This window comes from Pseudonaja textilis, chromosome 3 (assembly GCF_049901715.1).
Source record: "Pseudonaja textilis isolate UNSWEBS1 chromosome 3, rPseTex1.2, whole genome shotgun sequence".
Taxonomy (NCBI): Eukaryota; Metazoa; Chordata; class Lepidosauria; order Squamata; family Elapidae; genus Pseudonaja; species Pseudonaja textilis.
In genome coordinates this window covers 170,223,575-170,251,442 of record NC_141992.1, presented here as the reverse complement: position 1 = coordinate 170,251,442, position 27,868 = coordinate 170,223,575, and the positions used below count along the sequence as shown (strand labels likewise).

Genomic DNA, 27,868 nt, shown 5'->3' with positions numbered 1-27,868 from the left:
TGAGGAGAACTGGGCAGCCTCACACATGGCTACTGTGTCTAAATGTGATATCTGAATGAAGATCTTGCCAAGATTTTCATATCTGCCTTCAGTGTTCCCTTGTCTAAGATCACAACTATAAAGTATGAAATCTAGGCATAGTGAGAAGCTTTCCTTAAAAAAATAGCTCTTTTTACTTTTATGGTGTTCCTATTACAATGCTTTGATGTATTTGTTAAAAACAATTAAGTTAATGTGGCTTCTTGCATGTAGTCTCTTTTTCTCTATCCTTTCATTGTGGGAGTAAGTTTGGAAAGATAACTGTTCTTATTTATATTTATATTGCCAACAATACTGTGATCACACCACCAAGCAGTGTAATATGTTGAGGGGATAATTTTGCCAAGTTGTTTTATTTGGACAAATGCACTCCATAGACATTGTAACATATACTTCATTTTCAAGCATGAGGCTTGAAGAAATGGTGTCAGATTTCAGGAAAGGATTCAAAAGCAGCCAGCAGCAACAGTAAAATTATATCTTTCATGCCATTCATTATATGCACAAATATCCTTTGTAAAGTATCAGTACCTGTGCTTCTGAAACCAGAAAGGGGGGAAATGTCATCTTGTGTATGTTTAGTTTGTGTGTATCATCATGACAGTGTAAAATGTACCAACATCAGCCTGTAGATAAGTTTACTGGCTGCACAACCTTTGTCTCTTTCACACCCACTACTTCCATCCACATTGTTGCTAGTACAGTTTGGGAATTATGTTTCATAGACTGGACCATTTAGTCAAGTCACTTGAAGGAATTTCAGGTTTTAAATTACAATTCTCTTCATCCTTGCCCATTAACAGGCTGGGTGAGGTAGAGAAATGTTGGATGCCAATTATCTTTGGATTTTTCTCGTTCGTGATTTATGGAACAAGGAAGGAGACTGTGCCTATGAGAGAAAATTAAACAGTGGCATCATGAAAGTAAATAGTACAGAAAGTAAATACTATCTATTCTTCAGAAAGTAAGTGGGCAAAGGGGAGGATTATTGTCATACCCAGGATTCTGGTTTGTGTGTCCATATGCCTGTATTCAAGAAAGTGAACATATGTGTAAGGCTGTTTCTATTTATGAATGCAAACTTACTCTCTTTGTTTCTGATTTATTTATTTACTTATTTATTCTTCCTCCCTTTCTTTTCCTTTCTTTCATCAAGAATTGAATTATAAAGCTTTTTATTCTAGTCAGCCAGTTTCAAAATTGTAAGAAATGAGATTAAGATTTACACCCATTCTTCCATTCAACTCTCCCATGGACACAACAATAACCCCTCCAAAATTCTTACTAGCTCCAAGTGGGAAGTTTCTGTTAATTGGTCTCTCTGCAAGGAATAGCACTAATTCTTAATTTTGACTGGCACTTAAAACGGAGCACAGATTCCTAAGTATCATATACAGATTTAGTTACATGTTTTTTGGTGCTGCACATCTTTAAAATGCCATGATATTGTCAGCTTATAAAATGGCAGCAATACTGTACAGAGATTGCCTTCCTTGGCTTGAATGGCTTCCAAGCCCAAAATGTACAGTATAGTAATTTTCTGAATTCCACATGATCTTTATTCTAGTAATGCTTATTTAGATGTTTCTAGATTAAAGGACTTGCAAGAATTTTGCATTTTCATGATGTCGAGGTTAATAAAATTATTACAGGAAGTCAAACAAGATTGAAATGGTTGAGCAGCATTTGGCTTCAGAGTTTTGTAACGGTAGTCTAAAAAACAGATTTCCTGATGCTTCACCAGCAAATGTGTCTGCAATCTACAGAGGCAAGATAGTGTGCACAGCAGGCTACAAGTAACTGATCAGGGACTTACTGAGTTCCTGCTCATCACAGTTGCCTCTATGGTCTTGAAGCCCAAAACTGCCCAACAGCTACCAGCTGCAAATGTCTCTACCAGTGTAAGTTTGAATCCTTAACTGAGAAGCACTTGACTTTAGTGAACTGTACAATATATGTTCTATAAGACTCAGCAGATAACAGTGGCCAGACTGATCTGGATTAAGCTTGAAAGATAAGAAGGGTTGGGCTTGGTTAATTTTGGAATGAAATAAATACCAGGACCATGGACTAAGTTGAGAAGTTGAAATACACCCCACAATAAGGAATCATTTCTGAACTGTATGTCAGCTTGGAAGCCATTTTTCTTTGAGGCTTCTGGCCTTGCCACATTCAGTGCCTGGGGATTTGAGAGGGGGACTTCAAGGAGTGGTAGAAGATTAGCCAGAGAAATGTTCCTTTCTCAGAAAGTCAAGGACATGTTACCCTGCACCTGGAGAGGAGTGACTGGGGATAGTCTCCAGTTGGAAGGAAGTAACGAGTGGACCATGTGATAGAGGATTGGGCGCAGGGGTTGGATTTGGGGTTTTCTTTGGGCTAGGGAAAACCCAGAATTTTTAGATTCGGTTTTTCCTCAAATGTGCCAATATGACATCTCTAATAAAATGGATTTTTGGGAAGACGATATTTTCTTTGGAGGTTGTTACTTGGAATGCTGACACTGTATTGTTGCCAAGAAAATTCCATGGACAAATCAGGAAGCATCCAGGAGTTGGGCCTGAAGGAGACGTTTCCTTTGTCCAAGTTGTGTAAAAGCTTCATATTTGTACTTTGGTTCCCTTCTCCCTCCTTCCCTATCCAAAGACTTACGTAATCTCAGTTTTCTTCAGATACAGAAAATACATTATTGTTGATGTTGACCTAAAAAAGAAAGACGGGGAGAGGAGAGGAGAACACATAGGAGGAAGAAATATTTCCTGCTGCAGCAGCTCTATGTGTAATCTGCTTCCTCAGTCCCCCAGCATGTAATGAAATAATGGAATACCTCACGAGGAAAAAAAACTGTTTTGAAAAAGAAAAGTAGCTATGGCTGGAGAATGAGCTCTATGCATGTTGGGCTTCAGAGAAGCATTATGTCATTCTCATTTGCACTATTATGGGATGATCTCATGGAGGAGGGGTTGCTGCAATTTACAGCTCTGCTATTTCAGCCCATGTGATGATCAGTGTTCACTGTGCTCACCAGCAGAATAGAATGAAAGGGGAAAAGAAGAAGAAATGGCATTGTAAATTATTGAAAATCTCGAGAGATTTTAAAGAACAAATGCTGGAACGGACAGATTGACAGTAATAGGACCACGATTCAGTTGCTCCTTTTTCTGTTCCTCCAGATAGACAGATTTTAACTCAGAGAACAATCACTCAGGTTGATTTTTATTTTATTTTGCAGTCCTTATCAACTTTTCCCTTGCCACCTCTCCCTACCATTCTATGATCCCCATTTAAAGATTCCTTTTTTTTTTAAAGAGGAAAAACATGTATATTAAACCTAGTATATAACTTGAAAACTATGGCCATTAACCAGTGCATCTGTGCCATGATGCATGTTGTAATTGATCATTCTCAAATTGCTTACTGTTAAGTTATTTACTGTTAGGGTACAATCTGTGAAGAACAATTTGTACTTTTTAAAAAAACTTCCACAATAATTGAAAAATGGAAGTCGAAACAGAAGTCGGAAGATAAAAATGAAGATTGCTGAGGATTAGAAGTAAAAACGGACAAACCTGTATCTTTATGCAAGAGTATATAGAATGAGAATCAAAACCAATCAAATAGGTCATCCATAAATTGGGGATAAGTCAACTTTTTCCAGACAGTAATCCAGCCTCCACCATCTCTTCTCCTCCCCACTCTTCCTTGGGAGCTTATATTGAAATAACACCGGTGGGGAAGAAATTTTAACTTTTCTTCCTTTTATTTAAATTATACAGTTAAATATAGCTTTACAGGATTTTTGTTTCAAAACCTCTGCATTTGCATGTCCATTTAACAGATTTTTAAAAGGACTTTAGCAGATCCATATTACCTCTGCTATTCCCACAGAATCCCTATACTTCTCTCAAAGGCAGTCCTATGCATGAGTCTTTGTGCAAAGAAAAATGATGAGGCTATCAGTTGCAATACCACCTGACTGAATTATAAACATAGTGGATTTTACTGTATTTATTAATGTGAAAACCAGCATACCAGTGCTATAGATAGCGTACTTTAAATGAGGCACAGTTTTTGCCTTAATTTCATGAGCAATTCATATAAAATGTGTTTTTGTAAAAAAATAAACTAAAATCTATGACATATTGCAACGCTTTAGCAAAGAACAGAAATCACAACCAAATGTATAACCCTTTGCCTCTCCTGTCCACTGTTTAGTTTCAGGAACTGCTTATTCCTCTGTATGGCTATAAACTAAAGTACAACTACTGTAATCCACATAATCCACAGTTCTGCTGCCTACAATAGTAGAAATTGTTGCCAAATATATGTCACAGTTTGAGACTGAGAATCTTTGGAAGCATTGCTAAGCTGCCTTGTTTGGACTGCCATGTTTTGGCATGACTACCTGGTAAACTTACCTGTCTTAACCTTTATCTAGATGGTTTTGAAGCACATGTTGAAAATCAGTATAGTGAACAAATACTATCCATTGATATGTGGCCAACTTGTTCTTTTGCTTTTAAAGCTTTTAAAAAGCAGCTAGACATCCCATGCCCCATTTCAGAGATATTTATCTAAACAGAGAAATAGAATTATCAATTGTGGGCAGAAAATAGTGGGAGCAGAAGTGACTGAGTTCCTGCTAGCTTCTTCATTGAGTTTGCTTGTGAGAATCTGACAGGAAACATTGGAAATTCCCTTCCCTCTCTTCGTTTCCCTTCCCCAGGAAGCAGTTAAGTGACTGCTGCTGGAAGGGGGAAGGAGTGAGAGATTGCAAGAATGGAGGGGAAATTGTCCCAGAACACTAAAAATTAAGATCTTGTAACTACAGCAGTATAGAGATAGCCAGTAACATTGAAGCAGCCATAACTTTCCCAGAGTTCCCTTGGCAGTTGTGATTTCAGAGTTTGGACACATTCTGTAAGTTAGTCCATTTGAAGCAGTTCAGAAACGTTGCCCTATGATGCACTGTTTCACCCAGTTAAAGGTCATAACAGTGAGAATTTTAGGACATTTATTCCTCGATTTACAGCAGTTTGTTTGTAACTCTTTTCAGAGTTACAGTAGCAGTGAAAAACATGACTTATGACCATTACAGCATGCCCCTGGTCATGAGATCAAAAATCATGCTTGTCAACTGATTCATATTTATGACGATTGCACAGTCTTAGAGTAATGTTATCACCTTTTGCATCCTTCTGACAAGGAAAATCAATGAGAAAGCCAAATTCACTTAACTACTGTGTTATTAATTTAACAACTACAGTAATTCGCTTAACAAATGTGGCAAGAAAGGTCATAAAATGGGGCAAAACTCACTTAACACATGTTTCATTTAGTAACAGAAAGTTTGGGCTCAATTGTGGTTGTAAGTCGAGGATTGTCTGTAATATATAGATTAGATTTGGAATATTGACGGCACATTGCTTCCTAACCCTTTTTCATTTGTTCCTGGTTTCTAATCATTTTCTTTCAGAAAATCTTTAGAAGAAGTGGACATGGATAAAGTCACGGCAGCTATGGTTCTAACTACTTTGTCCACCAGCCCTTTGGTTCGCAGCCCCCCAATCCGTCCTAATGGTGAGCATGTTTTCAGAAGAGATTTTGAAACAAGTGTTTGGGGAAAAGATATACTTACCTTTCTGCCTGCAGTAGGAAGACCCAACCACCAATCATTCTCCCTAATGTGGGATGGGGTGGAGTTAGTGATTGTAAGCAGATGTTTATACTAGAGCAGGGGTGTCAAACTCAAGGCCCACAGGTTGGATCCAGCCCATGGGATGCTTAAATCTGGCCCATGGGGCCAGCCTGGAAATAGCAAAGGACTGGCCCGTGGTGCCCATTTTCAGCCTGGACAGCCTCCTGCAATACTCTGCCAGCCAAAATGGGGTGCAGGGGACCACGTGTGCCCCCTGTGGTCCCATTTTGGCCAGCAAAGGGGACATCCGTCCTATCTCCCCCCCCCCCAGCCGGCCCACGAAGGAAAACTACAATGCTGATTTGGCCCTGGAAGAAATCCAGTTTGATACCCCTGCACTAGAGGATTTATCCACTTGTTTAATTGTCCAACTAAAAGAATGAAGAAGTGGAAGGTTTCATAATGTGAAGCAGAAGTCAGTGCCTTCCTGTAATAGTTCTTCTACTCCGCATAACCCCTTCGTGGTAATGACTTGTCAATTAGGTTATTTCCGACCATAGGTCTATGGCGTTACTTCATACGATAGAGCATGTTTTGAGATGTAGACTGGTTGACAGATTACAGGCACTGATTAAATAGGAGACAACAAAAACAAATGCTCATTGATTGCTTCTGCAAGACAGTGACAGTGCTGGCAAGGAGTGACCAAGAAGTCTAGCTCTGACCTTCATAGCTGCCAGGGGTCAAGAGGAGTGAGAGGCTATCATTAACCCCCACACAAAAACTGTAGTCAGTACTTAGCATCTAGTGTTGCCAAAGCTACAATTGAATAGGCAAAGCAGGTTTTTTTTTCCTCCCCCAAAGTATTAAACTCCTCATCAAGCAGAAGTGAACCTATAATGCTATCAATAGAGACATTATCAACACACATCTGTTATAACTTGGTTGCTTTCTGGTTTGAGTTGAAATTTTGTGCTGTTTAGAACTGGTGTTTACTTTCAAAAGAATACTGAACCCATGTTTGGAAGATACGTCAGAAGATCTGCTCTTTGTAAGCAGCCTGCACAAGACCCAAGAAGTGCTTTACAAAAGACCATCAGGCATTGTATGAACAGATACTTCTGTGGAAGCTGTACATTGATCTTTCTTACAGCCAAAGCCAAAAGGGCTGTGAAAGGCAGCTTCCAGCAACTGGGAGGAAGTAAGGACCGTAGCATTTAGAAATAGATGCCTGAACAGAATTAAGTGTCTAAAATGAGTGAAGTTTTAGTCCTAATGCAGAAAATTTAGGAGATATTCCTGAATGGGCTGCCATAGATGCATCGTTTGGAATAAGTTTTCAGTTAGATTCCGCCAAATGCTTTTTGTGAAATTGTATTTCAGAGAAGCACAATAGCAGCAATTTGATGTAGGGCCATTTCTTCCCATAACAGTTATGTTACAGAGGAACCCATGATACTTTTCCAAAATTCTGGACAAGTTCACCCACTCAAAGAGGAAGAAAAACTTTGGCCTAGTCAGTTGTCCAGCTGCTTCTCAAATAGATAGATTGTCTAGAAAGCATTGGGTTCCTGGCTGTAGCCTTCTTTGAGCATGGCATGGTAGAAAAATATGAGTAAATCTTTCTTCGTTTATATCAAGTATAATTTATTTATGCAGTTTGGAAGCCCCAGTAAATATAGAACCATGTATATTCCTGGAAAATCTGTATGCTTGTGTGTGTGCGTGTGCGTGTGTGTGTGTCTCTGTGTGCATGTGTGTGCGATATGTGCTTCTTATAACTTAGTAGACAATACGTTTCTTTTCAATTCATTGTGAATAATCTAGATGTCTCAGCATTCTTCATAAATACATGTTTTTAGTTCTATTACACTAATTATCTTACTAAAATAGTTTATTTATTTACAGTATTTATTAAATTAATTTGCTTCCCATTTTGTTTTGAAGCGACTCAGGGTGACTTACAGCATTATAAACACATTGATATCCAACATTGTACTTATCTTTTTCAATGCTGTTGTTAATTTATAGAATCCTTAAATGGATCCTGGAAAGAAGGAGGATTTGTGCCTTCCAGTACCAGTAGCAGTGGGTATTGGAGCTGGAGTGCTCCAAGTGACCAATCAAACCCATCCACTCCATCACCTCCCCTTTCTGCTGACAGCTTCAAACCATTTCGATTACCATCTCAAACTGATGATGGCATTGACGAGGCTGAAACTAGCAGTCTTCTTTTTGATGAACCCATTCCTAGGAAAAGGAAGGTAAGCCTGATATTAAATATGTCAATTTTCTCTTATAATGTTATACCTGTGTTTCTCAACCTTGGCAGCTTTAAGATGGGTGGACTTCAATTCCCAGAATTCTCTAGCCAGCAAGTAAATTGTGATATTATTTGAACAAATACCTGTGTTTACTTATGAAAGACTCCATCATATATCATTTTTATGTAAAGCCAGATGTTTATTTGTTTCACTTTGCCTCTTTATTTTTAAAAATATATGCCAATTGTTTTAATCCTCTTAAAAGAAATCTTTGTCTGAAAAGCCCTGAAGTTGTTGCAAATAAATTCTAGTAGATAAAATATTACGAAATTCCTGCGTGAGTTACTGTGTTGTACTAAAGTCAGCTACTACTTGTCATTTTAATATGAAAACAGAGTGAACTCATTTCAGTGTTCCAAATTAGCTTTGCAAGATTATTGATCAAAAGATCAATATTATATAGTTCTGTTTATGAATGGTGAACTTAAATTGCACTCAGGTGCATGTTTCTCAAAAGTAAATCTCCCTAGGTTTAATAGGCCTATCTCCTTAAATGTATGTGTACTTGAAACATTAATTTTAATTTACTTTAGTATTAATATAAGTAGAATAATTTGAAATCCATGCTTGTTAAATGAATGTACTGTGTACAGATTGTGTTCCCTGTTTAACTTCTCAGAACTCCATGAAAGTAATGTTTAAATGCCTTTGGAAAAACTGTGGAAAGGTACTAAGCACTGCTGTTGGCATTCAGAAACACATCCGGACTATTCATCTTGGGTAAGAAGACTATTAGTTATTTTTATTTGTGAAACAACTTTTATCCCAATATTAGCATTACTTTGAAGCGAGTTCACTAAGATTTATAAGCATTTACTAAGATTTATAAGATTTATTTATAAGATTTATAAGCAAATGAGCATGTTTATAATCTAGCTATTACAGCTAGCAATCCCTTTATTTCTTTTTCAATATCAATACAGGGATTTCAGATAAAACACTGAAGTCTGTTTTATCAGTCCTTTGAGCTAGGAGAATGAATAAGCAAGAATTTAGTTTCATATAAGCAGTGTGCTTGTTTTTTTGTATGAATTTGCTTCCATTAATGAGTAGTCATACCATCCAATGACAAATCTTAGGTTATTTTCTTGATTTGCTAAAGAAAGTAGAATTTATTTTAAGCCACAGTTTCCAATGAATGCATAAGAATCAAAACAACATTTTTCCTAACATGAAACAGAGCGTTGATTTCTTTTTCCTTTTTGGCCACTCCAAAGAAGGAAAGGTCAAAAAAATAAAACCAGACACACATTTCTTTGTGTGCCACTGAACTAAGCTTAATTTATTAAACTACTGAATCAATAACACAAATTTGATAAAATCAGAAGTTTTAGGAACATTAGGAAAAAAGAAGCATAGTTTCTCTGAAAAAGGGTTCCTGTTATTTGTGGAAATAACATCTGGAGAAGTATGACTTACAGCTGCAGCAATCTGCTGCAGATGTTTAGTTAATGTGTTTCCCTTATCTTTCCTCTTTCTGTATGGCCATGATAAACTTAGATAATTTTGCTTCAGTTTTACATTCACAGCAGTTTGTTTCAGTTAGACCCAATCAATTGTGGTAAATCCTAATTATAGTTTGTTTAAGCCAATTTCAGTCCTTGAGATGAATTCAAATTACTTCAGTGAAATATACATTTCGGATACAATTCTGAAAAATGGACAATATTCCTTTTTGAAAAATAGAACAAAACCTTCCATTTTCTTCTCTATAGCAACATCAACAGAAAAGCAAGGACTAACATGAATCCAAAGAATTTTCAGTATTTAAAAACTGTCCTGTCAATCACAATAGAAATAATTAAAAATGAAATTCAGTGAACTATACTGTCATTTCTCATATCTTTTTCCCATTAATTCAAATCTGTATTTAATAACTTTATTTTAATAAAATAGTGAGTGGGTGGGAAAAGTGAATTGAATCTCATTTATTGCATAATCTAGGTATAATTATATGCTTTTTCTTTCTCCCAATTTTTTTCCTTTGCCTTATCAAGTTTTTGTGAGAATAAAGGGAAAGAACATGCTGAAGGTTTTGAAGGAAATGTCAGATACAAATATGACAAATAAATGAATTAAAGTCTCTGTCTACTTTAAATAATCTGTGTTTCCACCAGCCTAATTTATAAAGTGTGAAAAATTAAATTGTCTTTTTTATTTCAACAATTTTGAAGTTATATTCTGTGCACATGAAATATAAGAACATTAACAGTGGTTCTCTTCTGAAAAGATAAAGTCTTTTCTATGTAACTATTTATATATATCCTTCCAGAGTCCTATGTATAGAAATGCTAGTGCAAATATTTCCCTAATGTGCAGACGAATATATTAATTAAAATATGTATTATTAGTTTTAGTGGTAAAAATATTGAACAATTCAGGGTTTCTTTGTTTTTGCATAGGCTCATATTAATATATTGGAACTTCTTATTGTACTGAATTTGGTACAGTATGAATAATTTCTGACTGTCATTTCTTTAGACGTGTAGGAGAATCTGACTACAGTGACGGAGAGGAAGATTTTTACTACACAGAGATACGTCTCAACACTGACTCAGTAGCGGACGGATTAAATAGTTTATCTCCAGTTTCACCCTCTCTAGCATCTCTTCCTTGTTTTCCATGCCAAGATGTGAACAGAAGTGAACTATCATGTGCCAAAACAGATGCTAAAGGGATGACGCCTCTAAGCCGTTCAGCTCCTACCAACCTCTACCTCATTCACTCTGACCATGCTTATCAGGTGAATATTTAATTTGATTGCGTTTCATTTATTTTAGTTTACTATCCATACATTATATTATCTAGATTCAGTAATAATAAAGTGGAATCGAGCTGTGATTGACTTGTGGTTACAATTAGGGTTTTGATTTGGTTTGGTTTTGTTTTGCATCCCACCCTCTTTTTCTCTTTCTTGCTGCAACGTTCTTGGGAAATAGTTCAAAGTAGGTATCTGAAATTGCTGAATTATTTTTACATTATGATTGATAACACTATACTAGGATTATACTATGTGTGTAGGTCATGTGCTATTCATTCTCAAACCCTTGTTTCAGAATAATAAGAGTTCTGGTGTGGAAATTATAGAAGAATGTTTTACTCTTTCATGGAAAGGAAAAGAGGCGAAATGGAAGCACATTTCATTCATTCATTCATTCATTCATTCATTTATTTATTTATTTATTTATTTATTTATTTTCCACCATTATTATTTTAATAAACGACGTGGCAAATATACCTAAATTTCCATCCTCCTCTTATTTTCCCCACAACAACAACCTGTGAGGCAAGTTGGGCTATGAGAGAATGACAAGCCCAGAGTTATCCAGCTGGTTTTCATGGCTAAGGCGGGACTAGAATTCACAGTCTCTGGATTTCTAGCCAGGTGCCTTAACCACTAGGCCAAATGGGCACACTTGTTACCTTTAAACTAGCAATCATGTTTTGATGCTAGTTTGAGTATCATATAAATTGGATTTGTTTATCACAGAACTTTCATAATCCATGGGTATTTGCAAATGTTAATTAGATAATTCATTCTTTGTAGCAACCTATATTCTAAAACACCTACCAGTATAAAGAGTAAATTGGAGTCAGCACCATATCTGATCATTTGTTGCATAAATTGAAATGGTGATCATTATAAAAAATGGAATAAAACATTTTGTATAAAGGAAAACTATTCTTTATAAATGAACGGAAGCTACTTTTTCAATATTTTTAATCAATATATATAATCTTATTTTTATTATTTATTTATATTTCCTATTTCTAAACAGCCCATCTTTTTCAGAGATTAAAAATAAACTCATTGAGCTGTGCAGTCATTTCTCATATCTTTCTCCCATTAATTCAAATCTGCATTTGAATTGCACTTACTAAAAAAAATTTTTTTCTTAATAAAATGGTTAATGGGTGGGAAAAGTGGATTGAATCTCCATTCACCACATATGTAGTATATGAAATCATAATAGCAAAAACATATAAGGAGAAAATGAGCAGAATATGTCCATAGAAAATAACAAAAGCTATTGCTTTTTTAATGTATTTTTGACTGGTGGGTCAGGAAGATGGCCTTTGCTACCATTACCCCCACCCTCTGACCTATCTTTCCTCCCTATATTGGGAGGAAATATAGGTCAGACCCTCATTTTCCTGGCCTTTCAAAGAAGATAAAAGATTTGGCTCTTCAATTCACATGAGGCTCTCAGATACCTTGATGGCCCTCTTGCTGCCTTTTAACATTTAATTTATTCTAATCCTGTTTTTATCTGTCTCTTTTTATTGATGTAAGGTGTTTTTAATGTGGTTTTAGGCTTTCTTGTTTTCATTGTACACCATTGAGACTCACTCTGTGAGCAAGATGGGCAGTATATAAAATTTGATAAATTTAGTAGTAATAAAGTAAGTAAGTAAGTAAGTAAGTAAGTAAGTAAGTAAGAAAGATAGTTTTGAACTTGGCAGGCCACCATTTGGAATGGGCTTTTAGAAGTATCTAGTATCACCACTAAAAACTTTTTTGAGTTTGTAAAGACACCCAGAGCAGGCATACATCAAATTGCATGATTCTCATGCAGTCTCTCATATAGGAAAAGACTGAATGCAGCAAATGAAATTTCTTCATATCTCTCTACAACTATTATTATTAATGTTGTTGTTTATTGAAGAAAATTTTTACAGAGCACAAACAAATACAAATACGAAATGCAAAAATTAGAAATAAGTAAGAAATAAAGAAGGAAAAACAAAAAAAAATCTGTCCGCAAAAAAGAATCTGCAAACTTCGATAACTTTAAGGTAGAAAAGACATAAGAGCGTGTGGAGTCCTTGGTGCATTTTGAACTTGGTTGTTTGCTTGAAGATGTTGACCTAACCAGGTAACATCATCTAAACATTAGTAACATCATCAATGGACACTGATGATGTTACCCAGTCAGGTCGTGAAATGTCTGCAAGCAAACAACTAAGGTCAGAGAGCTCCACAGTTCAACTCTGAACTATTTATCTATAAATATCTATGAGTTCTGTTTCTTCAGCAATTGCAGTTCAATCCTGCAACTAGCTCCTGGCTGCCAAGTCTATTTTTTCTTTCTCTTCATCTCCACTTTTGTTTTGCAGTTGCTGCAAAACTCCTTAAAGGGCTAATTTCTTTTGATAGTCAATGTTACATTTAATACCATGAAAGCCGTATATGCTTTCTTTAGCCTGTTATTGTTCTTTTAATCATTATCTAATATTTCACCCTGAAACTGGCAAATATTTTTCCTCCAACTGTGTTATAATTTCCCTAAAGCTATCTTCTTTGGTGGGATAATTCCAGATTAGTTGCTTTGTGACTTCTCCATTGTTTCCAGCAGTAGAATTTTGCTGTTTGGGAATGTTACAAAAGATGATATAGTTCAAAATATCTGAAAGAAGTCACATTGGGGAAATGTAAAGTTGCCCTAAAATGCTTAAGTTTAAGAAAGTTTAAGAGCTAAACTTTTAAATATTTTTTAGATCTGCCTATATTATTAATTCTTTATCTTTCATTTCTTTTGGTGACTGCTGCAGACATCTTTCTTTCAGTGGTATCATGTATTATTCACCCTATTGTCTTCAAGAGAACTGAAAAATAGAATCAAAATGAGACCAACTTACTATTTTTCATAGGAAAGAATCAGACACTTAATTTGGTAACATGGAGACGTTCCTTCTTAACTGACTTCCTATATTTTTTGAAACAGGCTACAGCTCCTGTGAACATTCCAGGGTCAGCCAAGTTCACTCCCAATGGAAAAAGCTTTAGCATCTCTTGGCAGACACCCCCAGTTACCTTCACTGGCCTTCCAGTAAGTAGAAAATCAGCAAAGTAGGGGGAGGTTTGTTTACTACATAGGATGGCATGTGTGAGGCAAGATCCGCACTTGCACTTTATGCAGGTAATGGATTTCTTTCTCCCTTGCCTGTCCCATTCCACCCATGAGTGCATTGCAGCAGGTCTGCGCACTATACAGTTCATGGCTGCATGTGGCCCACCAGGGGCCTTGTGCAGCCCATTGGCATTTTTTTTTAAAAAAAATAAATCACCACACTATCTCCAAAAATATACTGTGAGTGCCCCAAGCCTCTCTGCAACCAGCACCTCCACAATACAGCTGCTTCTCTAGCCTCCAAACTCCTGACTGGTGTGCTAGACATTCCTTTGTAGTCTGCAGTGATCTTTGATGTATCAATGGGATCCTTTCCTCTTTACTCTTGTGTAGACCTGCATCACAGATTTCAATAGAGGCAATTCAAGCATATTTTAAACAAAATAGCAATAGCGCTTAGACTTATTTTCTGTTTTATAGTGTTTTACAGCCCTCTCTAAGTGGTTTACAGAGTCAGCATATTGTCCTTAACAATCTGAGTCCTGATTTTACTGACCTCGGAAGTATGAGTCAACCTTGAGCCGGTCAGAATCGAACTGCTGGCAGTCGGCAGAATTAGCCTGAAATACTGCATTCTAACATTACGGACCAGAGCTCCCATTTCAAATGAATATGCTGAATATTTCACCTGCGAATCAGCTAGATGTTTGTTAATATGCAGTGTCAAAAGGCCTTTTGACAATGCTGAATCCTATAGAAATAAGAGCACATTTTGGCCAAAATTAATTATGGATATTCTCCAGTTCCCTTGGGTTGCAGTGATACTGCATGACAGTTTTTCTCCTTTCCTTAACTTCCCTCACAGGGATGTTTTCCTTATTATAATCTGTTATGATGTCATAATACTGTTGAGTTGCTTATACCATCTTCCATATGCATAACATATCTTTAATTTCACCCGATATAATTAACTACTGTAAGTCCACAATATTTCATTTTTTATTCAAATATTTTTTCTAACTTTTGAGTTATCATTACCAGAGTAGACATCGTGTTTTGTGTCTTAGCATTTTACCTAAGGCTACATGTTCCAAATTTTCACAAATATGCAAGGCTGTTTAAAAACTCTGGTTTTTGACAGGGTGAATTAGAAATTGATAAGGTACTGCCAGCTATTTCTCATTTCACAACGTGAATCACAAAAGCCTCTTATTGTCAACCTTTAGAATTTCTTGGAGGCTTTCTGTGGAATCTGGGCTCTCCTGCTGAGCTGATAAAAATGAAAGTAACTGAATCAATTACATTGCATTCTGCCAATGAATATTTATTAAATTTCATCAAGAAACAGCTAGCAGTGCAAGGCATCCTGCTGGTTGTAATTTGAACAAGAGACTCTTCACAGAACATGCTGTGCATGAAATACCCCAAAATTTGATTTCATGACAATATGGTAGAACTGGAGTAATTTTAAAAGGAGGGTTATACTCTCTATGGCAGTGGGATAAATTGCAAGAAAGCCAAAAGTCTCATTATCACAAAATAGATAGATTAGTTTTCCTAAACTTGTGCTATCTGGATATGTTGATACTACAACTCCCATTATTCTCAGTCAACATGGCCAACCAATATGCTGCCTATAGCTTCTGGGAATTATAATTCCAATATGGGCTATAGGTAATTTATAGGTATTAAGAATTCAGTACCACTGAATTTTTCACAAAGATTCATTATCCCCACACAGCTGTTATATATCATAAGATAATTATTTGGTTATAATCTCTTCCTCCTAGTTCAGTTCTGACCTCTGGCCTCCAAGGCTACCTTCAAAATCACAGAGAGCTATATAATTTGAAAAGTTCATTGCAAGCTTCAACAAAGCAAGCCAACTCCACTGACTGCACCTCTGAATCCAGATTACAAGGAGCTATTAGAAATATCACTGTTTCAGAATATTTTTCAGTTTCACTGCTGTTTTCTCGACAAATTTATGTATAAGCAGTTCAGAAGCTAACAAATAGTGAGAACAAAACTCTATTATTAGCTTCATTTCAAAGAGCCCTTTCGCTGATTTTGCCAGTAGCAGCTGTTGACCTTTTTTTCTATACAATTTTATATAATATGTTCTAAAATTAGTTATTCTGATGTGCCATCATTCACTGCATAAACTAATGAGGTGGCAGGAACATGTAAAATATTGATGAGCCTGTTGAAGATCTTCCCTAAGCAAGCTCATTGCTGTCTATCACTTCAGTAGCAGCAGCACTTCTTGTATTATATTGCATATTTTGCCCTTCTTACTCCACAAATGAGAATATGTTAAGTAGAAACAAGTGCCAGAAATGCAAGTACAAGATCAGATATCCACTTAGATATCCATGCCAAAACATAAAAGGAAGCAAAGTGTTAAATGAGAGGACATAATCACATAAAATTTTGAAAACCAGGAAGATTTTCCAGGAGGGGGGGTTCTTTATTACTTTATTTGTTTAATGTTATGAGCTCTACATATTCACATATGAGCCCATTCTTAATAATTACAATTATTCTTCAAATTAAGCCAGATCAACATACCTGAAGCTTCATGAGATTTCATGGGACAACTTGGAGGATTATAGCCATTTCTGGGGGTGGCGGGTGGGGGGGGTGTTTCGTACAAAATGAAATGTGGAAAATTATGTAAAGGGACCTGGAACTTTGTCTGTCAATCAGCAAGATAATGCTGTGACTTTCTCCAATCTAGCCCCCCCTCTCTCCTGGTCACATGACCCCAAAAAGTGCTTTATGCATTCATCCTTTCCCAGTGCACATATGCATAGTCACACAGATGCAACAAGAAAGAACCCAAAAAATATGAACACAGGCAAAATGCACCACTCCGATTAGATCCTCATACATAATATAAATGTCCGCACCATAACTAGTTTGGGATGAAAGTACGTACACATGCATAATATGCAACATTCTGTTTCATTGCCTATAATATCCTTGAAAGAGGAGCCTAACTGACATATCACCAGATACCTCTAGAAAGGTTGCAAATGTTGTTTAGGTGTTTATAGCTATTTAAAATTTTGATAATTTGATAACTTTTGATAACATTATTGATTTGGCTCATATGCACATTTTATTGCTTGCTGATTATTTTACTATGATTTCCTCCGTTTTCCTTATGGTCTATTTACTTTGATCTTTGTATAGAAGAAAATACAGATATTTCCCATATCCACTACTAGTAAAAAGGTTGGAAAGAATTCCAAAAGCTATGGTCTACATGGTCCCTACCTTAATTTTAAATTGAAATTGGGGAAGGAATCTATTCCAAGCAGAATCCTTAAGAGGGCAAATAAAGCCAATTTGAGTACTAAGTTGTTATTTACTGGCACAGAATATAACATTTTCTTTCTTGGATGCTTTTGAAAATGGTCCATAAGTAAATGTTTGCAAGCCTAGGCAGGGAATAGTGTGATATATTTAATTCAGTCATGAATCCTGGCAAATTTCCTTGGTTCATTTAACCCAGAGGTCTCCAAACTTGGCAACTTTAAGACTTGTGGACTTCAACTCCCAGAATTCATCAGGCAGCTATGCTGGCTGAGGAATTCTGGGAGATAAAGTCCACAAGTCTTAAAGTTGCCAGGTTTGAGGACCCCTGATTTAACCCTTTCTTGTGATTGAAACCTTTCCCTGATATCTGCAGCAGATGATCAGCAAGAATGCCAAGCATATTGTATGCTTAGATGCTCCGATTCATTTTTCCTTCATATCTCGGCCTTGCATTATTGAGAAGGGAGCCTTGTAATAAGTCCTCCGCTCCATTGTGAGAAAGTCCATGAAATTAAGGTGATGAATCCACAGATTAAAACTCAATACAAGATAATTTAGTTTTATTCTCCACATTGTATCTTTTAATTCTGCAATTAGAACTCCATCTTTGTTTCTCTTGCTAGGTTTCACCAACTCACACACGGCATGTGGGGATCGGAGAACCAAAGCACCAGATCCATGCTGTTCTTTCATCTCCACCTAGAGCCTCAGTTGGCCTCAGGTAGGTGGCTCTTTACTTTGGAATGAAGTGAATTCATTAATGAGTGGAGGGTTTCTGTGGCCAACCTGTTTTTAATCTGGATTTCTTGATAAAATAAATGCAGATACATTATTTTTAACAATGCAATTTATCCTCAAGTGGCAATTAGATTTTTTTCAGTTCATCACAAAATAAACCACATTCATTCTCTTTTAAAATTAAAGAAGAAAAATTAGTAAGGCCTCACTAGAAAATAGAGATAGAAAGAGAAAGATATGGCAGAAGAGAATATTTATTTGTAAAAATATTAGTAAACTTTATAGAAATATTCTTCTAAAGATGTAACAGGTTTATAGTACTCCATCTTCTTACTACATATTTTATTTACCTAGCAGAAAACTATAATTTTCCTTGACAGTACCCTCACAATTTTTCATACCTTGAAGGATGTTTTCATTATGTCCTCTTGCATATTTTTCCTATGCATTTTTCATTCAGTTAATGGTGCAGTGGCCTAGAGGTGGATTTCTCACCTCACATCACCTCACATCAGGAGGCTGTTTGATCCTAGGTAAAGGTATGTCTCTTTGGGGGCATATTGAGAATATATCTGCTGAATACAACTCCGCATTGGAGACAGGAAGGGCATTCGGCCAGTAAACACTCAGCTCCATTCAGCTTCCCCGACTCCACCCCGCAAGGGATTATGGGGTCATTAAAAGAAGATGATGACTTTTCATTCAATATTTGTAATCTTTGGTCTCCAGAATAATCCAAAGAACATAAGAAATTCCACAGTTCAACCCTGAACTATGTACTTCATTTCCTATTGGAATTCTAATTTTATCATACCATAAAAAATCTATGCCAATGAAACCTCAAGTTATGATTTTCTAACATTCTTTTATTTCTCAGCAAGATTTATTCTTTTACAAAAAAACAAATAACAGCCTGAAAATTATAGTTTAAAACAGGATAATCGCAGTCCTCCTTTGTCTTTGTGTCTTGCAGAATTTTATATTTAACCATTGGTTCCTTACTCTGCCGTACAAATGGCTTTTATATATTTTTGCCTTTGTTTAAAAGGTGCATCATTTTTCACAACTGATATTATTTGAAATAAAACATCATCATAGGTAATATAGTCATTTTTATCACAGAAAATCTTCCAAACAGTGGAAGTTGCAACTTTTCCCATAATAATATACAGCAGAATTTTATTGGTTGCAGTATATCTGGATGTTTTACCTTTTATTCATATCTGAAAACTAGTTTTTCCAAGCAGTTCTTTTTTATCTTTCTCATATTTTTTGTTAAAATTTTAGTCTTTATTCATTTTAAATTCATCTACCATGCCAGCTTTTCCATTAATATATCTGTTCCTTCCAAGGAATTTTCAACTATTAAAACCAAATGACCTTCAGATGGCCTTAATTTATATACTTCTTTCATCTTTGTGCTGGTTATTCTCTCATTTTGTTTTCTGTCTCTATTAAGAACTTCCAAAGCCAAAATAAGCACCAATGGTACCAGTAATTTTCTCTTGTCCCTTTTTGAATTTCACAGGGATTAATGAAATCACCATTAACTACAATTTGTGCTGTTTATAATGTATATACTATGTCAGTTTTATTCATTTAATTAAATTAACCTTCTAAATCCATTTTTCCAACATTTTAAATTAAAAAACCAAGTTCAAATTGTTAATTGTTTTCTCTGCATCAGGAAATGCCAGTGTGGCTGATTTTCATTATGTTCTTCCAAATATTCTAGTACATTATTTTAAGACTATTTCTTATATTATCTTTCAGCTGTCTTTTAAGCAGAAATTCACATTAATCATGCATGAAGTCCTACAAAACATCTTTCATTTTTTTCAGCTAGAAACATTGCAAACATTTTATAGTCATTCTTTAGCAAAAAAAAAGAACAATATTTTATTTTTGATGAAGTAGGAACCTGCCCTTTTTTAAAGCAGTAATAGTCCTATCCAACTTTCCAATATCAGTCCCTTTTCCAAAATAGAGTTCATCATTTTTTGCAAAGATTGTAATCAGTTCAATGTTTCTTTTTTATAAAATGCAGATAATCCATCTGGTGCTGGTGCTTTATCTTTTTTGTTCTTTTTTTATTGCTTCTCTTACTAGTAAAAGTCTATTTATTATCTCCTTACACTGTTCACATTTACAACAGGAGTGAAGAACTTACTTTTATGCTTGCCTTTTCTAGTTGCTGATAATTTTTTTAAATTAAATATTGTTTGAGCTGCTTTTTTACCTCTTTTTATATGTGTATGTATGTGTTTATGTGTGTGTGTATACGTATACAATCTTCAACCTCGTTAACCTTACCTTAATAACAGTTTTTCTTTCAACTTTCTGGCAGAAAACCTAGAGGAGAGGGCAAGAAATGTCGCAAAGTGTATGGGATGGAGAATAGAGACATGTGGTGTACAGCTTGTCGTTGGAAAAAGGCCTGCCAAAGGTTTATTGATTGAAGCCCAGAACCAATACGGAGTTGTGTATAATAGGGTTCCTTTGCTGCAACTGTGCAGTGTGACTCTTCCCACCTCCTTGAGCGCTGACGTCTGTTGAAGACTGGCACTCTAAAGCAAATACATTCATTTCAAGGGGAAGGACTTCTCAAAGACCTATATGCAGCAATATAGGAAAAACTTAACAAAATATTTACCAAGTTTTGAATCAGGAGCAGCTATATGCATCTTTCTTTAGAAAAACAGGAACAAAATCTGTTTTTAATACCTTGAACAACTTGCCTGTCAGGACATATTACATCATGATCAGTATTTCACCTTTGGAATCACTTAAAGACAAGATTGAGTGATGCTACTTTCCTTAGAATGAAGTAAATGAAACACAAATACATACGCGCATACACAGACACACTAAACTATAGAAATAAGCTACATTTTTCTCAAGAGCAGCTCTCCCAAAAGTGGTAAATAATTCTATGGTGAATAGTCTTGATTCAGCGTCTGGTGCTTGTCCTTTAAGGGATAATGGAAAGATGCTTTGCTAAAGGGACAAGAAATTTAAGAGTGATCTCAAACTCAGACCTGAAGGTTGAGCACCTCTTATATCTGTCCCAAAGAAGGCTAGTTGGGGTACGATCACCAGCAGTCCTAAGCAAAACAACAACAACAACAACAAAACCCGACACATGGGAAAGGAATCTGATTTTAAATGAACGTGGATTGAAACCAGCATACATACCAACAATGTTTGGGTTCCAGGATAACTTAGAAGCAAGTACTGGAAAATGTTGTACATCTCACGTGCTAAAGGCTCTGCTCAGACTAATGGGCAGCCCAGTGGACTTCATCAACATTAATTCAGGGATGTGATCAACCCAGCAGCTTTTCCCCTGCTTTTTATGCCATTCCTAGGTTAACAGTTTAGTTCAAAGAGCAAATTATCACATCAGGGGATAGAAACTAGAAGGACAAACTGGTTTCCCACTTCCCGACATGTAAAATACGAGTGCAGCAAAGCAGATGTCTGTATGTAAAAAATCCCATTGATTATAAAGTTCTTTCAATATCAGAAATAAAAGCCTTCACACTGGCTTGCACTTTCATAGGTTTTTGTGCTTTAGTGTAATTTAATCTTCATTTGGCCTATGAGATAGACTGTTGTAGCTGTGGTGTAATTGAACTAATGCTTGAGAATCAGTAGAAAGTTTGGACATAGGTTGCTGGAAATAATGTCTATGGATTGCCTATTAAAATAAAGGAATTCCTATAAGAGCACTACCACATATTAATATAAGTACGGCTTGTGCTCAAGACCTTCCTGGTGGATTTTGTCCTTTGATATTAACTCCAGTGGGATGAGATAGGTATCCCAAGTTGGGAAAACAAGAGCAAGAATGGGAGCCCTTGATACTGTTGTATGATGACAAGTCAGAAATAAATTTTATTGGGGAAAGGGGGGTAGACGAACGGCTGATGGACTATATTATAAATCACTATTATCTAGAGTATCTGTCTATAATAAATATAAAAAAGCACAAATTTTAATTAAAACAGAATATTGAGCTAAAGATGACTCTTATGTAAACTTTAGAACGATTTAAGTTAGCTTTAATGCTATGATAATATTAAAACAATTCAGGTAGGCCTGGAACTGTCTTCCAAAATAAGATACCTGAATATCTGGTTGAAAACACTTCTACTGTACTGATAAGAAGCTTCTTGTACTAAGCATTTTCATCAGATACTCATCCAGTTTTCTTATTCTTCAAAAAGCGCAATTTTGAGAGTGTGTTATTCCACTCATAACTAGAGAATAGGAAATTTCTTTCTCGAGATTTGGTAGAAAAATAAGAAAAAGGAATGAAATCAATACTTTTTCCCCTTTAAAGTTTGGTCTTTAACTGTTCAGCTTAACTATCAGTGTTTGGCAAAAGTAAGATTTAGGAAAATCTGAGGTTTCATGTGCTTGCCTATTTATTTAACAAAAAATTGTATTTGTCAGGGATTTCTTCAGATCATAATATTTACAGGTGGCTGACAACTAACTTTGAAAGAGTATATCATATAATAATCATGTCTGTATTCTAACTTGAATGTGTTATTTTGCAGTCCTATAATTGTATTGAAATATATCTCTGGTTGCATGCATGGTCTGTCCAAAATTCACCAGTAAATTGTTCTGATCTGCTGCTTCATGGCCAATATACATCCTGGAGGAAATACCAAGTATGGCTTTATGTATTTTTTTTCCTAATTTCACATACAAAAAAGTAATAGATTTTATATTTTCTGGCATTCCTGTTTAAAGGTTTCTAAATGATAAGGGCTACAGACAGGGAGGGGTCTGCTTGAAAGCACAGAAGACTTCCACTGTAGTCAAAATTAGGCAAAGCAGACTAATGGTTTAAGCTAACCAAATACAGCTTAATAAAATTGATATAGAAAAAACAAACTCAAAATCACCTGGAACACTACAGTGCTATAACGAATTAGTAAACTTTTCATACGTTGAAAGTATGTGTGCATTTACTTTAATAAAAGTTCAGTCTGGAATGCATTGATTTGATTTTCTTTCATTGGGCTTTCTTTGCATCATCCTATTTTGTTCCATTAGTTTGGTATTTCTTTTCACAGGATGTATGCCATACAATTTTTTAAAAAATTATAACTTATTTGAATCAGCTGTTGGTTTAAATTGTGATCACATGCCCTGGAGATACCAAGACAGAAGTGGAAAAAATTATTCTAAGATGTGTGGGTTGGTCATTCTTGGAAATAAGTGATTTATTGCATATGTTTTCAAATTTAGATAGAGATTATAATATATGTCAAATAATATTGGTAAATTTATTATTCCTACTTTATGTTATGTTCTCAAATGTTCAAAGCAGAAGTAAATACATGTTATTATAATCAGACTCCACATTCACAGGAATTTTAAACTTGATCATTCAGTATTTTATTGCACATTTTTCTAATTAACTCTGCATTCTTGAGGGCTAGAAATTTTTAAAGACTGAAAAATAATCATAGAATAATAACGATTTGCCAAATATTGTTAATCTCTGTGCAATATAGCTTTTGTAAGTTCGTTTGTTGTTTATTCCTATCCTATCCTCAATTTTTGGTTCTGCAGACTTTCACTGAGTATATTCAACTTTGACAGTGAAAGGTTTTTATCTTTATAGAGATATTTGAACAACTTTTTCCCATAGTTAGATTAAAGGCAACTGAACTAAGATAGGATTTGCTTGCTTATACTTTAAATGAAATTACTGCCAGATAATTCTGATGGAACTGTACTATAAAGAGACAAACATAATTTGGCAATAGAACTGCTGGGATTTGCCTTGTTCTCCTTAGTAAGTGTTCTTCATAACATTGATTGCAACATAATAAATTCTTTTTATTGCTGGAAAATTTCAGTAGGGCTTTAAACTTACCAAAAGACCCAGGAAATAGGTGTTAACCAGAACTGTAGATTAGAATTAGAGACATGGTAAGCAAGGGGGTTGCAGTTAGCATTTCATAAGCGTTTTTTTTTCAAATATTACTGCTTACTTAAATATTCTTTCATAATTATTTATAAGATATCATTGAGGTTTTGAGAAATCCAAAATGTTTTCCCAACTTTCCCTGATATTTTTCTTAACATGTATTCATATATATTTTAAAGCTCTATCAGAGGTAATATTCTGAGATCATTATTAGCCTGATTTTAATAAATGATGTTGTTTAGCAGCTTCAGAGTGAGGGCAGAAAATGTTATCTTTGACTGCTTGTTAGAAAAGAGTTAATAAATTCCCAACCTTTGCTCAGGGCTAATCTGAAAAGGTCTCGCCATGCCTATTTTGACATTTCCAACATTTTACCTGAATACTGTTGCCAAACCTCATATGTCCAATCCAAGGCTCCTTTCTTGTGTATCAAAATAATTTTGAACAGATATTAATTACTACATAATTTTTATGTATAAATAATTATCATGTTAGAATCAAACATGAAAAGCTGGAATTTTTTTTCTTTTATTCAGGTTTGTGTGTTCAGATAAACCTGTTTAGATTGTGCCCAGTGTCATCAGATTATCATCTGTTTGCATCATTATTTTAATTGACCTCTCAATCAAAGGAATATACTATTTACAATATGTTTGCACAGCTCCCTCTAGCTTTTGATGATTTATTTTTCTGAATTTCAAATTTTGTTTCCCCCGATTCAAGATTTAGCTAAAATAAATTTCAATCATCTTTGCCTCTATAAATTCCCTTAGATGAAAGACTAAGAATTTTTGTCAGCATGTTTAACTCTTATAAAAACCAGTAACAATGAGAAACATAAAGGTATATTTTGTGGTAATCAAAGGAATGAGGACATTTCTGACATTTCAAAACTTCATTTTCTTTATTTGTTAAAAAAAAATCTACAATGTGGTTTTTTTGGAATGATTTAAATATTGTATAGTCTGATTTTGTTTCCAATGGGGCAGATGGTTCTGGAAGAATAAACAAGCATCCCATTATAGTTATCGCCGCCTTCAGTGTGTCTCAAGCAATGTAGGAAGACATCTGTTTACACAAGAGTTTAAATCCTGACTGTTAGGGAAATGGAAATAAGTTATATTAATTATATGCAGTTTACTGGTGGACAAATACCATTGGGTTTCACCTTCTATTTCCTCTGAGAGGAAAAATGTAGAAAATAGTGATACAGATTTACTAAACGGATTGGTAAACAGAGTTTGTATTTTTTGACCAAAGTTATTCAGTAAAATTAAAGAGAAATGTTCACTTGAGTTTGGTTAAATTGGATTTTAGCTGTATCATAATCTTACATATTTGGAAATATTAGAGGAATTTGTAGCCAGTGTAAGAACTGAAATTCATTAGGACATAATCTAATAATCTGAATATTTGTTAACATAAAATAATGGGAATTAAATTTTACAAACACCTTTCTGTTTTGAAGTACAATGACATTTTATTTCACTATCTGTGACAGAATTACTGCCCAATAAAATGTTTTTCAAATGAATGCTACTTATATATTAAAATATTTGGACCTAACTAGGTTTATTAATTATATCCTTTGACCACATTCATACCTAGAATTAAAATGGTCTGAGGCTTCTTTGAGGTTTAATATGATGCATCCAGTATGGCAAAGTGTTGTATGAGAAATAGGCCTCTGTGACTTACTCAAACGGTGGTTTTAAAACTCCTGGATTAATATAGGCAGATAAATGTGGGATGCTCAGATATCTTTGACTGTCCTCCTCAGAGTTCAGACAGTCCTGGCCATATTAGGATTTTTCTGATCCTTCAGCTCTATTATGGTAACAGATTTTGGGACATTAGGTTAAAAAAGAAAGCAGGGTGAGATTGCAGCCTGTATAATCTTCATTGGTGTTTCTTATCCTGCAAAATAAGCATTGTAATTGTATTTTCTATGTGTTTTCTTTGAGTTAATGGAATAACTACATTCGTGCTCATAATTATTGAGATCACAAAATATAGAATTAAAAACACAATTGGAATCAAATGCAGCTACACAATCATACACGAACAAACTTTTCTGAACTTAAAAGATTCCAATTCTGAATTTGGGGATACTTTTTATAGCCAGTTTTTTTGTACACTTAAACCTCAAGGCCACTGTATTTTAAATGGCTGTTTTTCCTGAGCAAAACTCAGATCTCCTTTTGTGAGCTGCTTTCAGCAAATGAATATTGAAGTCTTTCCAAAGGTCGAAAAAGGAAGATGTTTCTGTATTCATGTAGTCTTCAACTTATGACCACAATTGGAACCATAATTCCATTGTTAAGCAGGGCAGGTTTATGTGAGTTGTGCCTGATTTTATGACCTTTTTTGCCCCAGTTAACGAATCACTGCAGTTGTTAAGTGAATCATGTGGTTATTAAGTGAATCCAATTTTCCCTGCCAATTTGGTTTCTTGGAAACTGGCTGGAAAGGTTGCAAAAGCAGCAACCCCCTGATCCCAGGATGTGCAGCTATAGTAAAGACATGCTGGTTACCAATCACCTGTATTTTCATCCCATGATCATGGAGATGCTGCAACAAGTGTGAGTGTGAGGATTGGTTGTAAATCACGTTTATTCAGTGCTGTTGTGACTTCGAACAGTCACTAAGCAAATGATTGTAAGTCAAGGACTACCTGAATTCCAAAAGGATCCTGGAGTATCCAGGTGTGCATATCAATGATGACCATCAAGCTGATGAAATGGCAGGCTTTTTTTTTTTACTTTTGTTCCTCTTTTCATGCTGTGTGCAGTCTGCAACCTGCCACTTACATTTAGCGGGTGCTTTAGTATTGTTAGATTGCAGACTTACCTTCCAAAAACCAAATTTTATTGACAGACAAATTAAGGGATTATGGATTTATGAGGGAAGAAATAACTTCTTATCTACTAGGCTCTGATTCAGCCAAACACTTCCTTGTGTTTATCTTTAATTGGGTCTTCTTGGTTAACAATGAGTTCAACCAATTACACTGTAAGAGTATTAGAATGTGCAAATTGCACTTCTAATCTTTCTGGATTATATTGCATGACAATCTGGGTTTTAGATATCACACCATGCCCTCTAGACACAAAATACTATTTTTCTCCCTCAGTTAAAATAAAAAAGTAATTTAGACAAACCAAGAGTAATACTTTGAGTTGACTTTTTAAATAAAATATTTAAACTTAGTCTAATTGATTAGATATTTTAATTGCTTTAATTTATGACTGTTAAAGATTTTAATATTTAGAATATGCAGTAGTTTAGTCAAAAGGAAAAAGAACTGCCTTATTAAATAGTGCAATATTGGTTTTTACTCAAAAAAGGGCTAACTTTTTGAAATTAAATTTAAGCTACTGTGAAGAATTTAGTGTGTATTAGAAAGTCTACATAGACTTGAACCTTTATGATTTTAAATCAGTGTAATAAGCTTTCCAAAATATAGTCTTTCCTAAAAGATGTGACTAACTTTTGAATATAAATGCAATTTGCAAACCTTTTTTTAAGACAGAGTTTTACTTTCAAATTTTGATTTCCAGCAAATTTTTCTTGCATTTGCATATGACACAAAAGGACATTTGCTAAAAAATCTATTATTGTTAAAATAGCAGATATTCTTATACTATTTGTTAAAAATTGCTTTTGGTCCAATACTGCTGTTTAGGCAATGTGAAATTAGTTTAAACTTTCCTTATTTTTTTTCTAAATGTACATCATAAAATGAATTTTATACCTAGAAAATCATTGTTAGAGTATAATCAGCACTGTGAATTAATCTCGATTTGGGAATTTACTTCTGGATTTTTCTCAATTTTTCTGAAGAAAGAAACAACAAACAGTCTTTGTCTACTAAATGTATAAATTAACTAAAGATTATAGGACTTTTAAGATTTTTTTAAAAAATTAACCGTGGTTATTCTCTGGAAATCAAATACTCTTCATGATGGAGCAACTTCCATATCTCCAAACAGTTTGGTCAACG

The 27,868-nt window shown here is 35.0% G+C and overlaps 1 protein-coding gene across 4 annotated transcripts in view; it reads left to right on the top strand.

The window, feature by feature from the left end:
• Nucleotides 1-22,924, top strand: part of ZNF704 (zinc finger protein 704) — a 55,908-nt gene extending 32,984 nt beyond the window's left edge. For 2 of the 4 annotated variants that reach the window (XM_026706037.2, XM_087931451.1), the window contains exons 3-8: nt 5,513-5,616; nt 7,706-7,938; nt 8,618-8,718; nt 10,480-10,741; nt 17,798-17,895; nt 20,260-22,919. In XM_026706037.2, coding sequence (XP_026561822.1) covers nt 5,513-5,616; nt 7,706-7,938; nt 8,618-8,718; nt 10,480-10,741; nt 17,798-17,895; nt 20,260-20,371 — 910 coding nt within the window. In that variant the 3' untranslated portion in view covers nt 20,372-22,919. Of the gene's footprint in view, nt 1-5,512; nt 5,617-7,705; nt 7,939-8,617; nt 8,719-10,479; nt 10,742-13,724; nt 13,830-17,797; nt 17,896-20,259 lie in introns of all 4 variants that reach the window. The other 2 variants (XM_087931450.1, XM_026706036.2) reach the window with 2 other exon arrangements.
• The last annotated feature ends 4,944 nt before the right edge of the window (nt 22,925-27,868 follow it).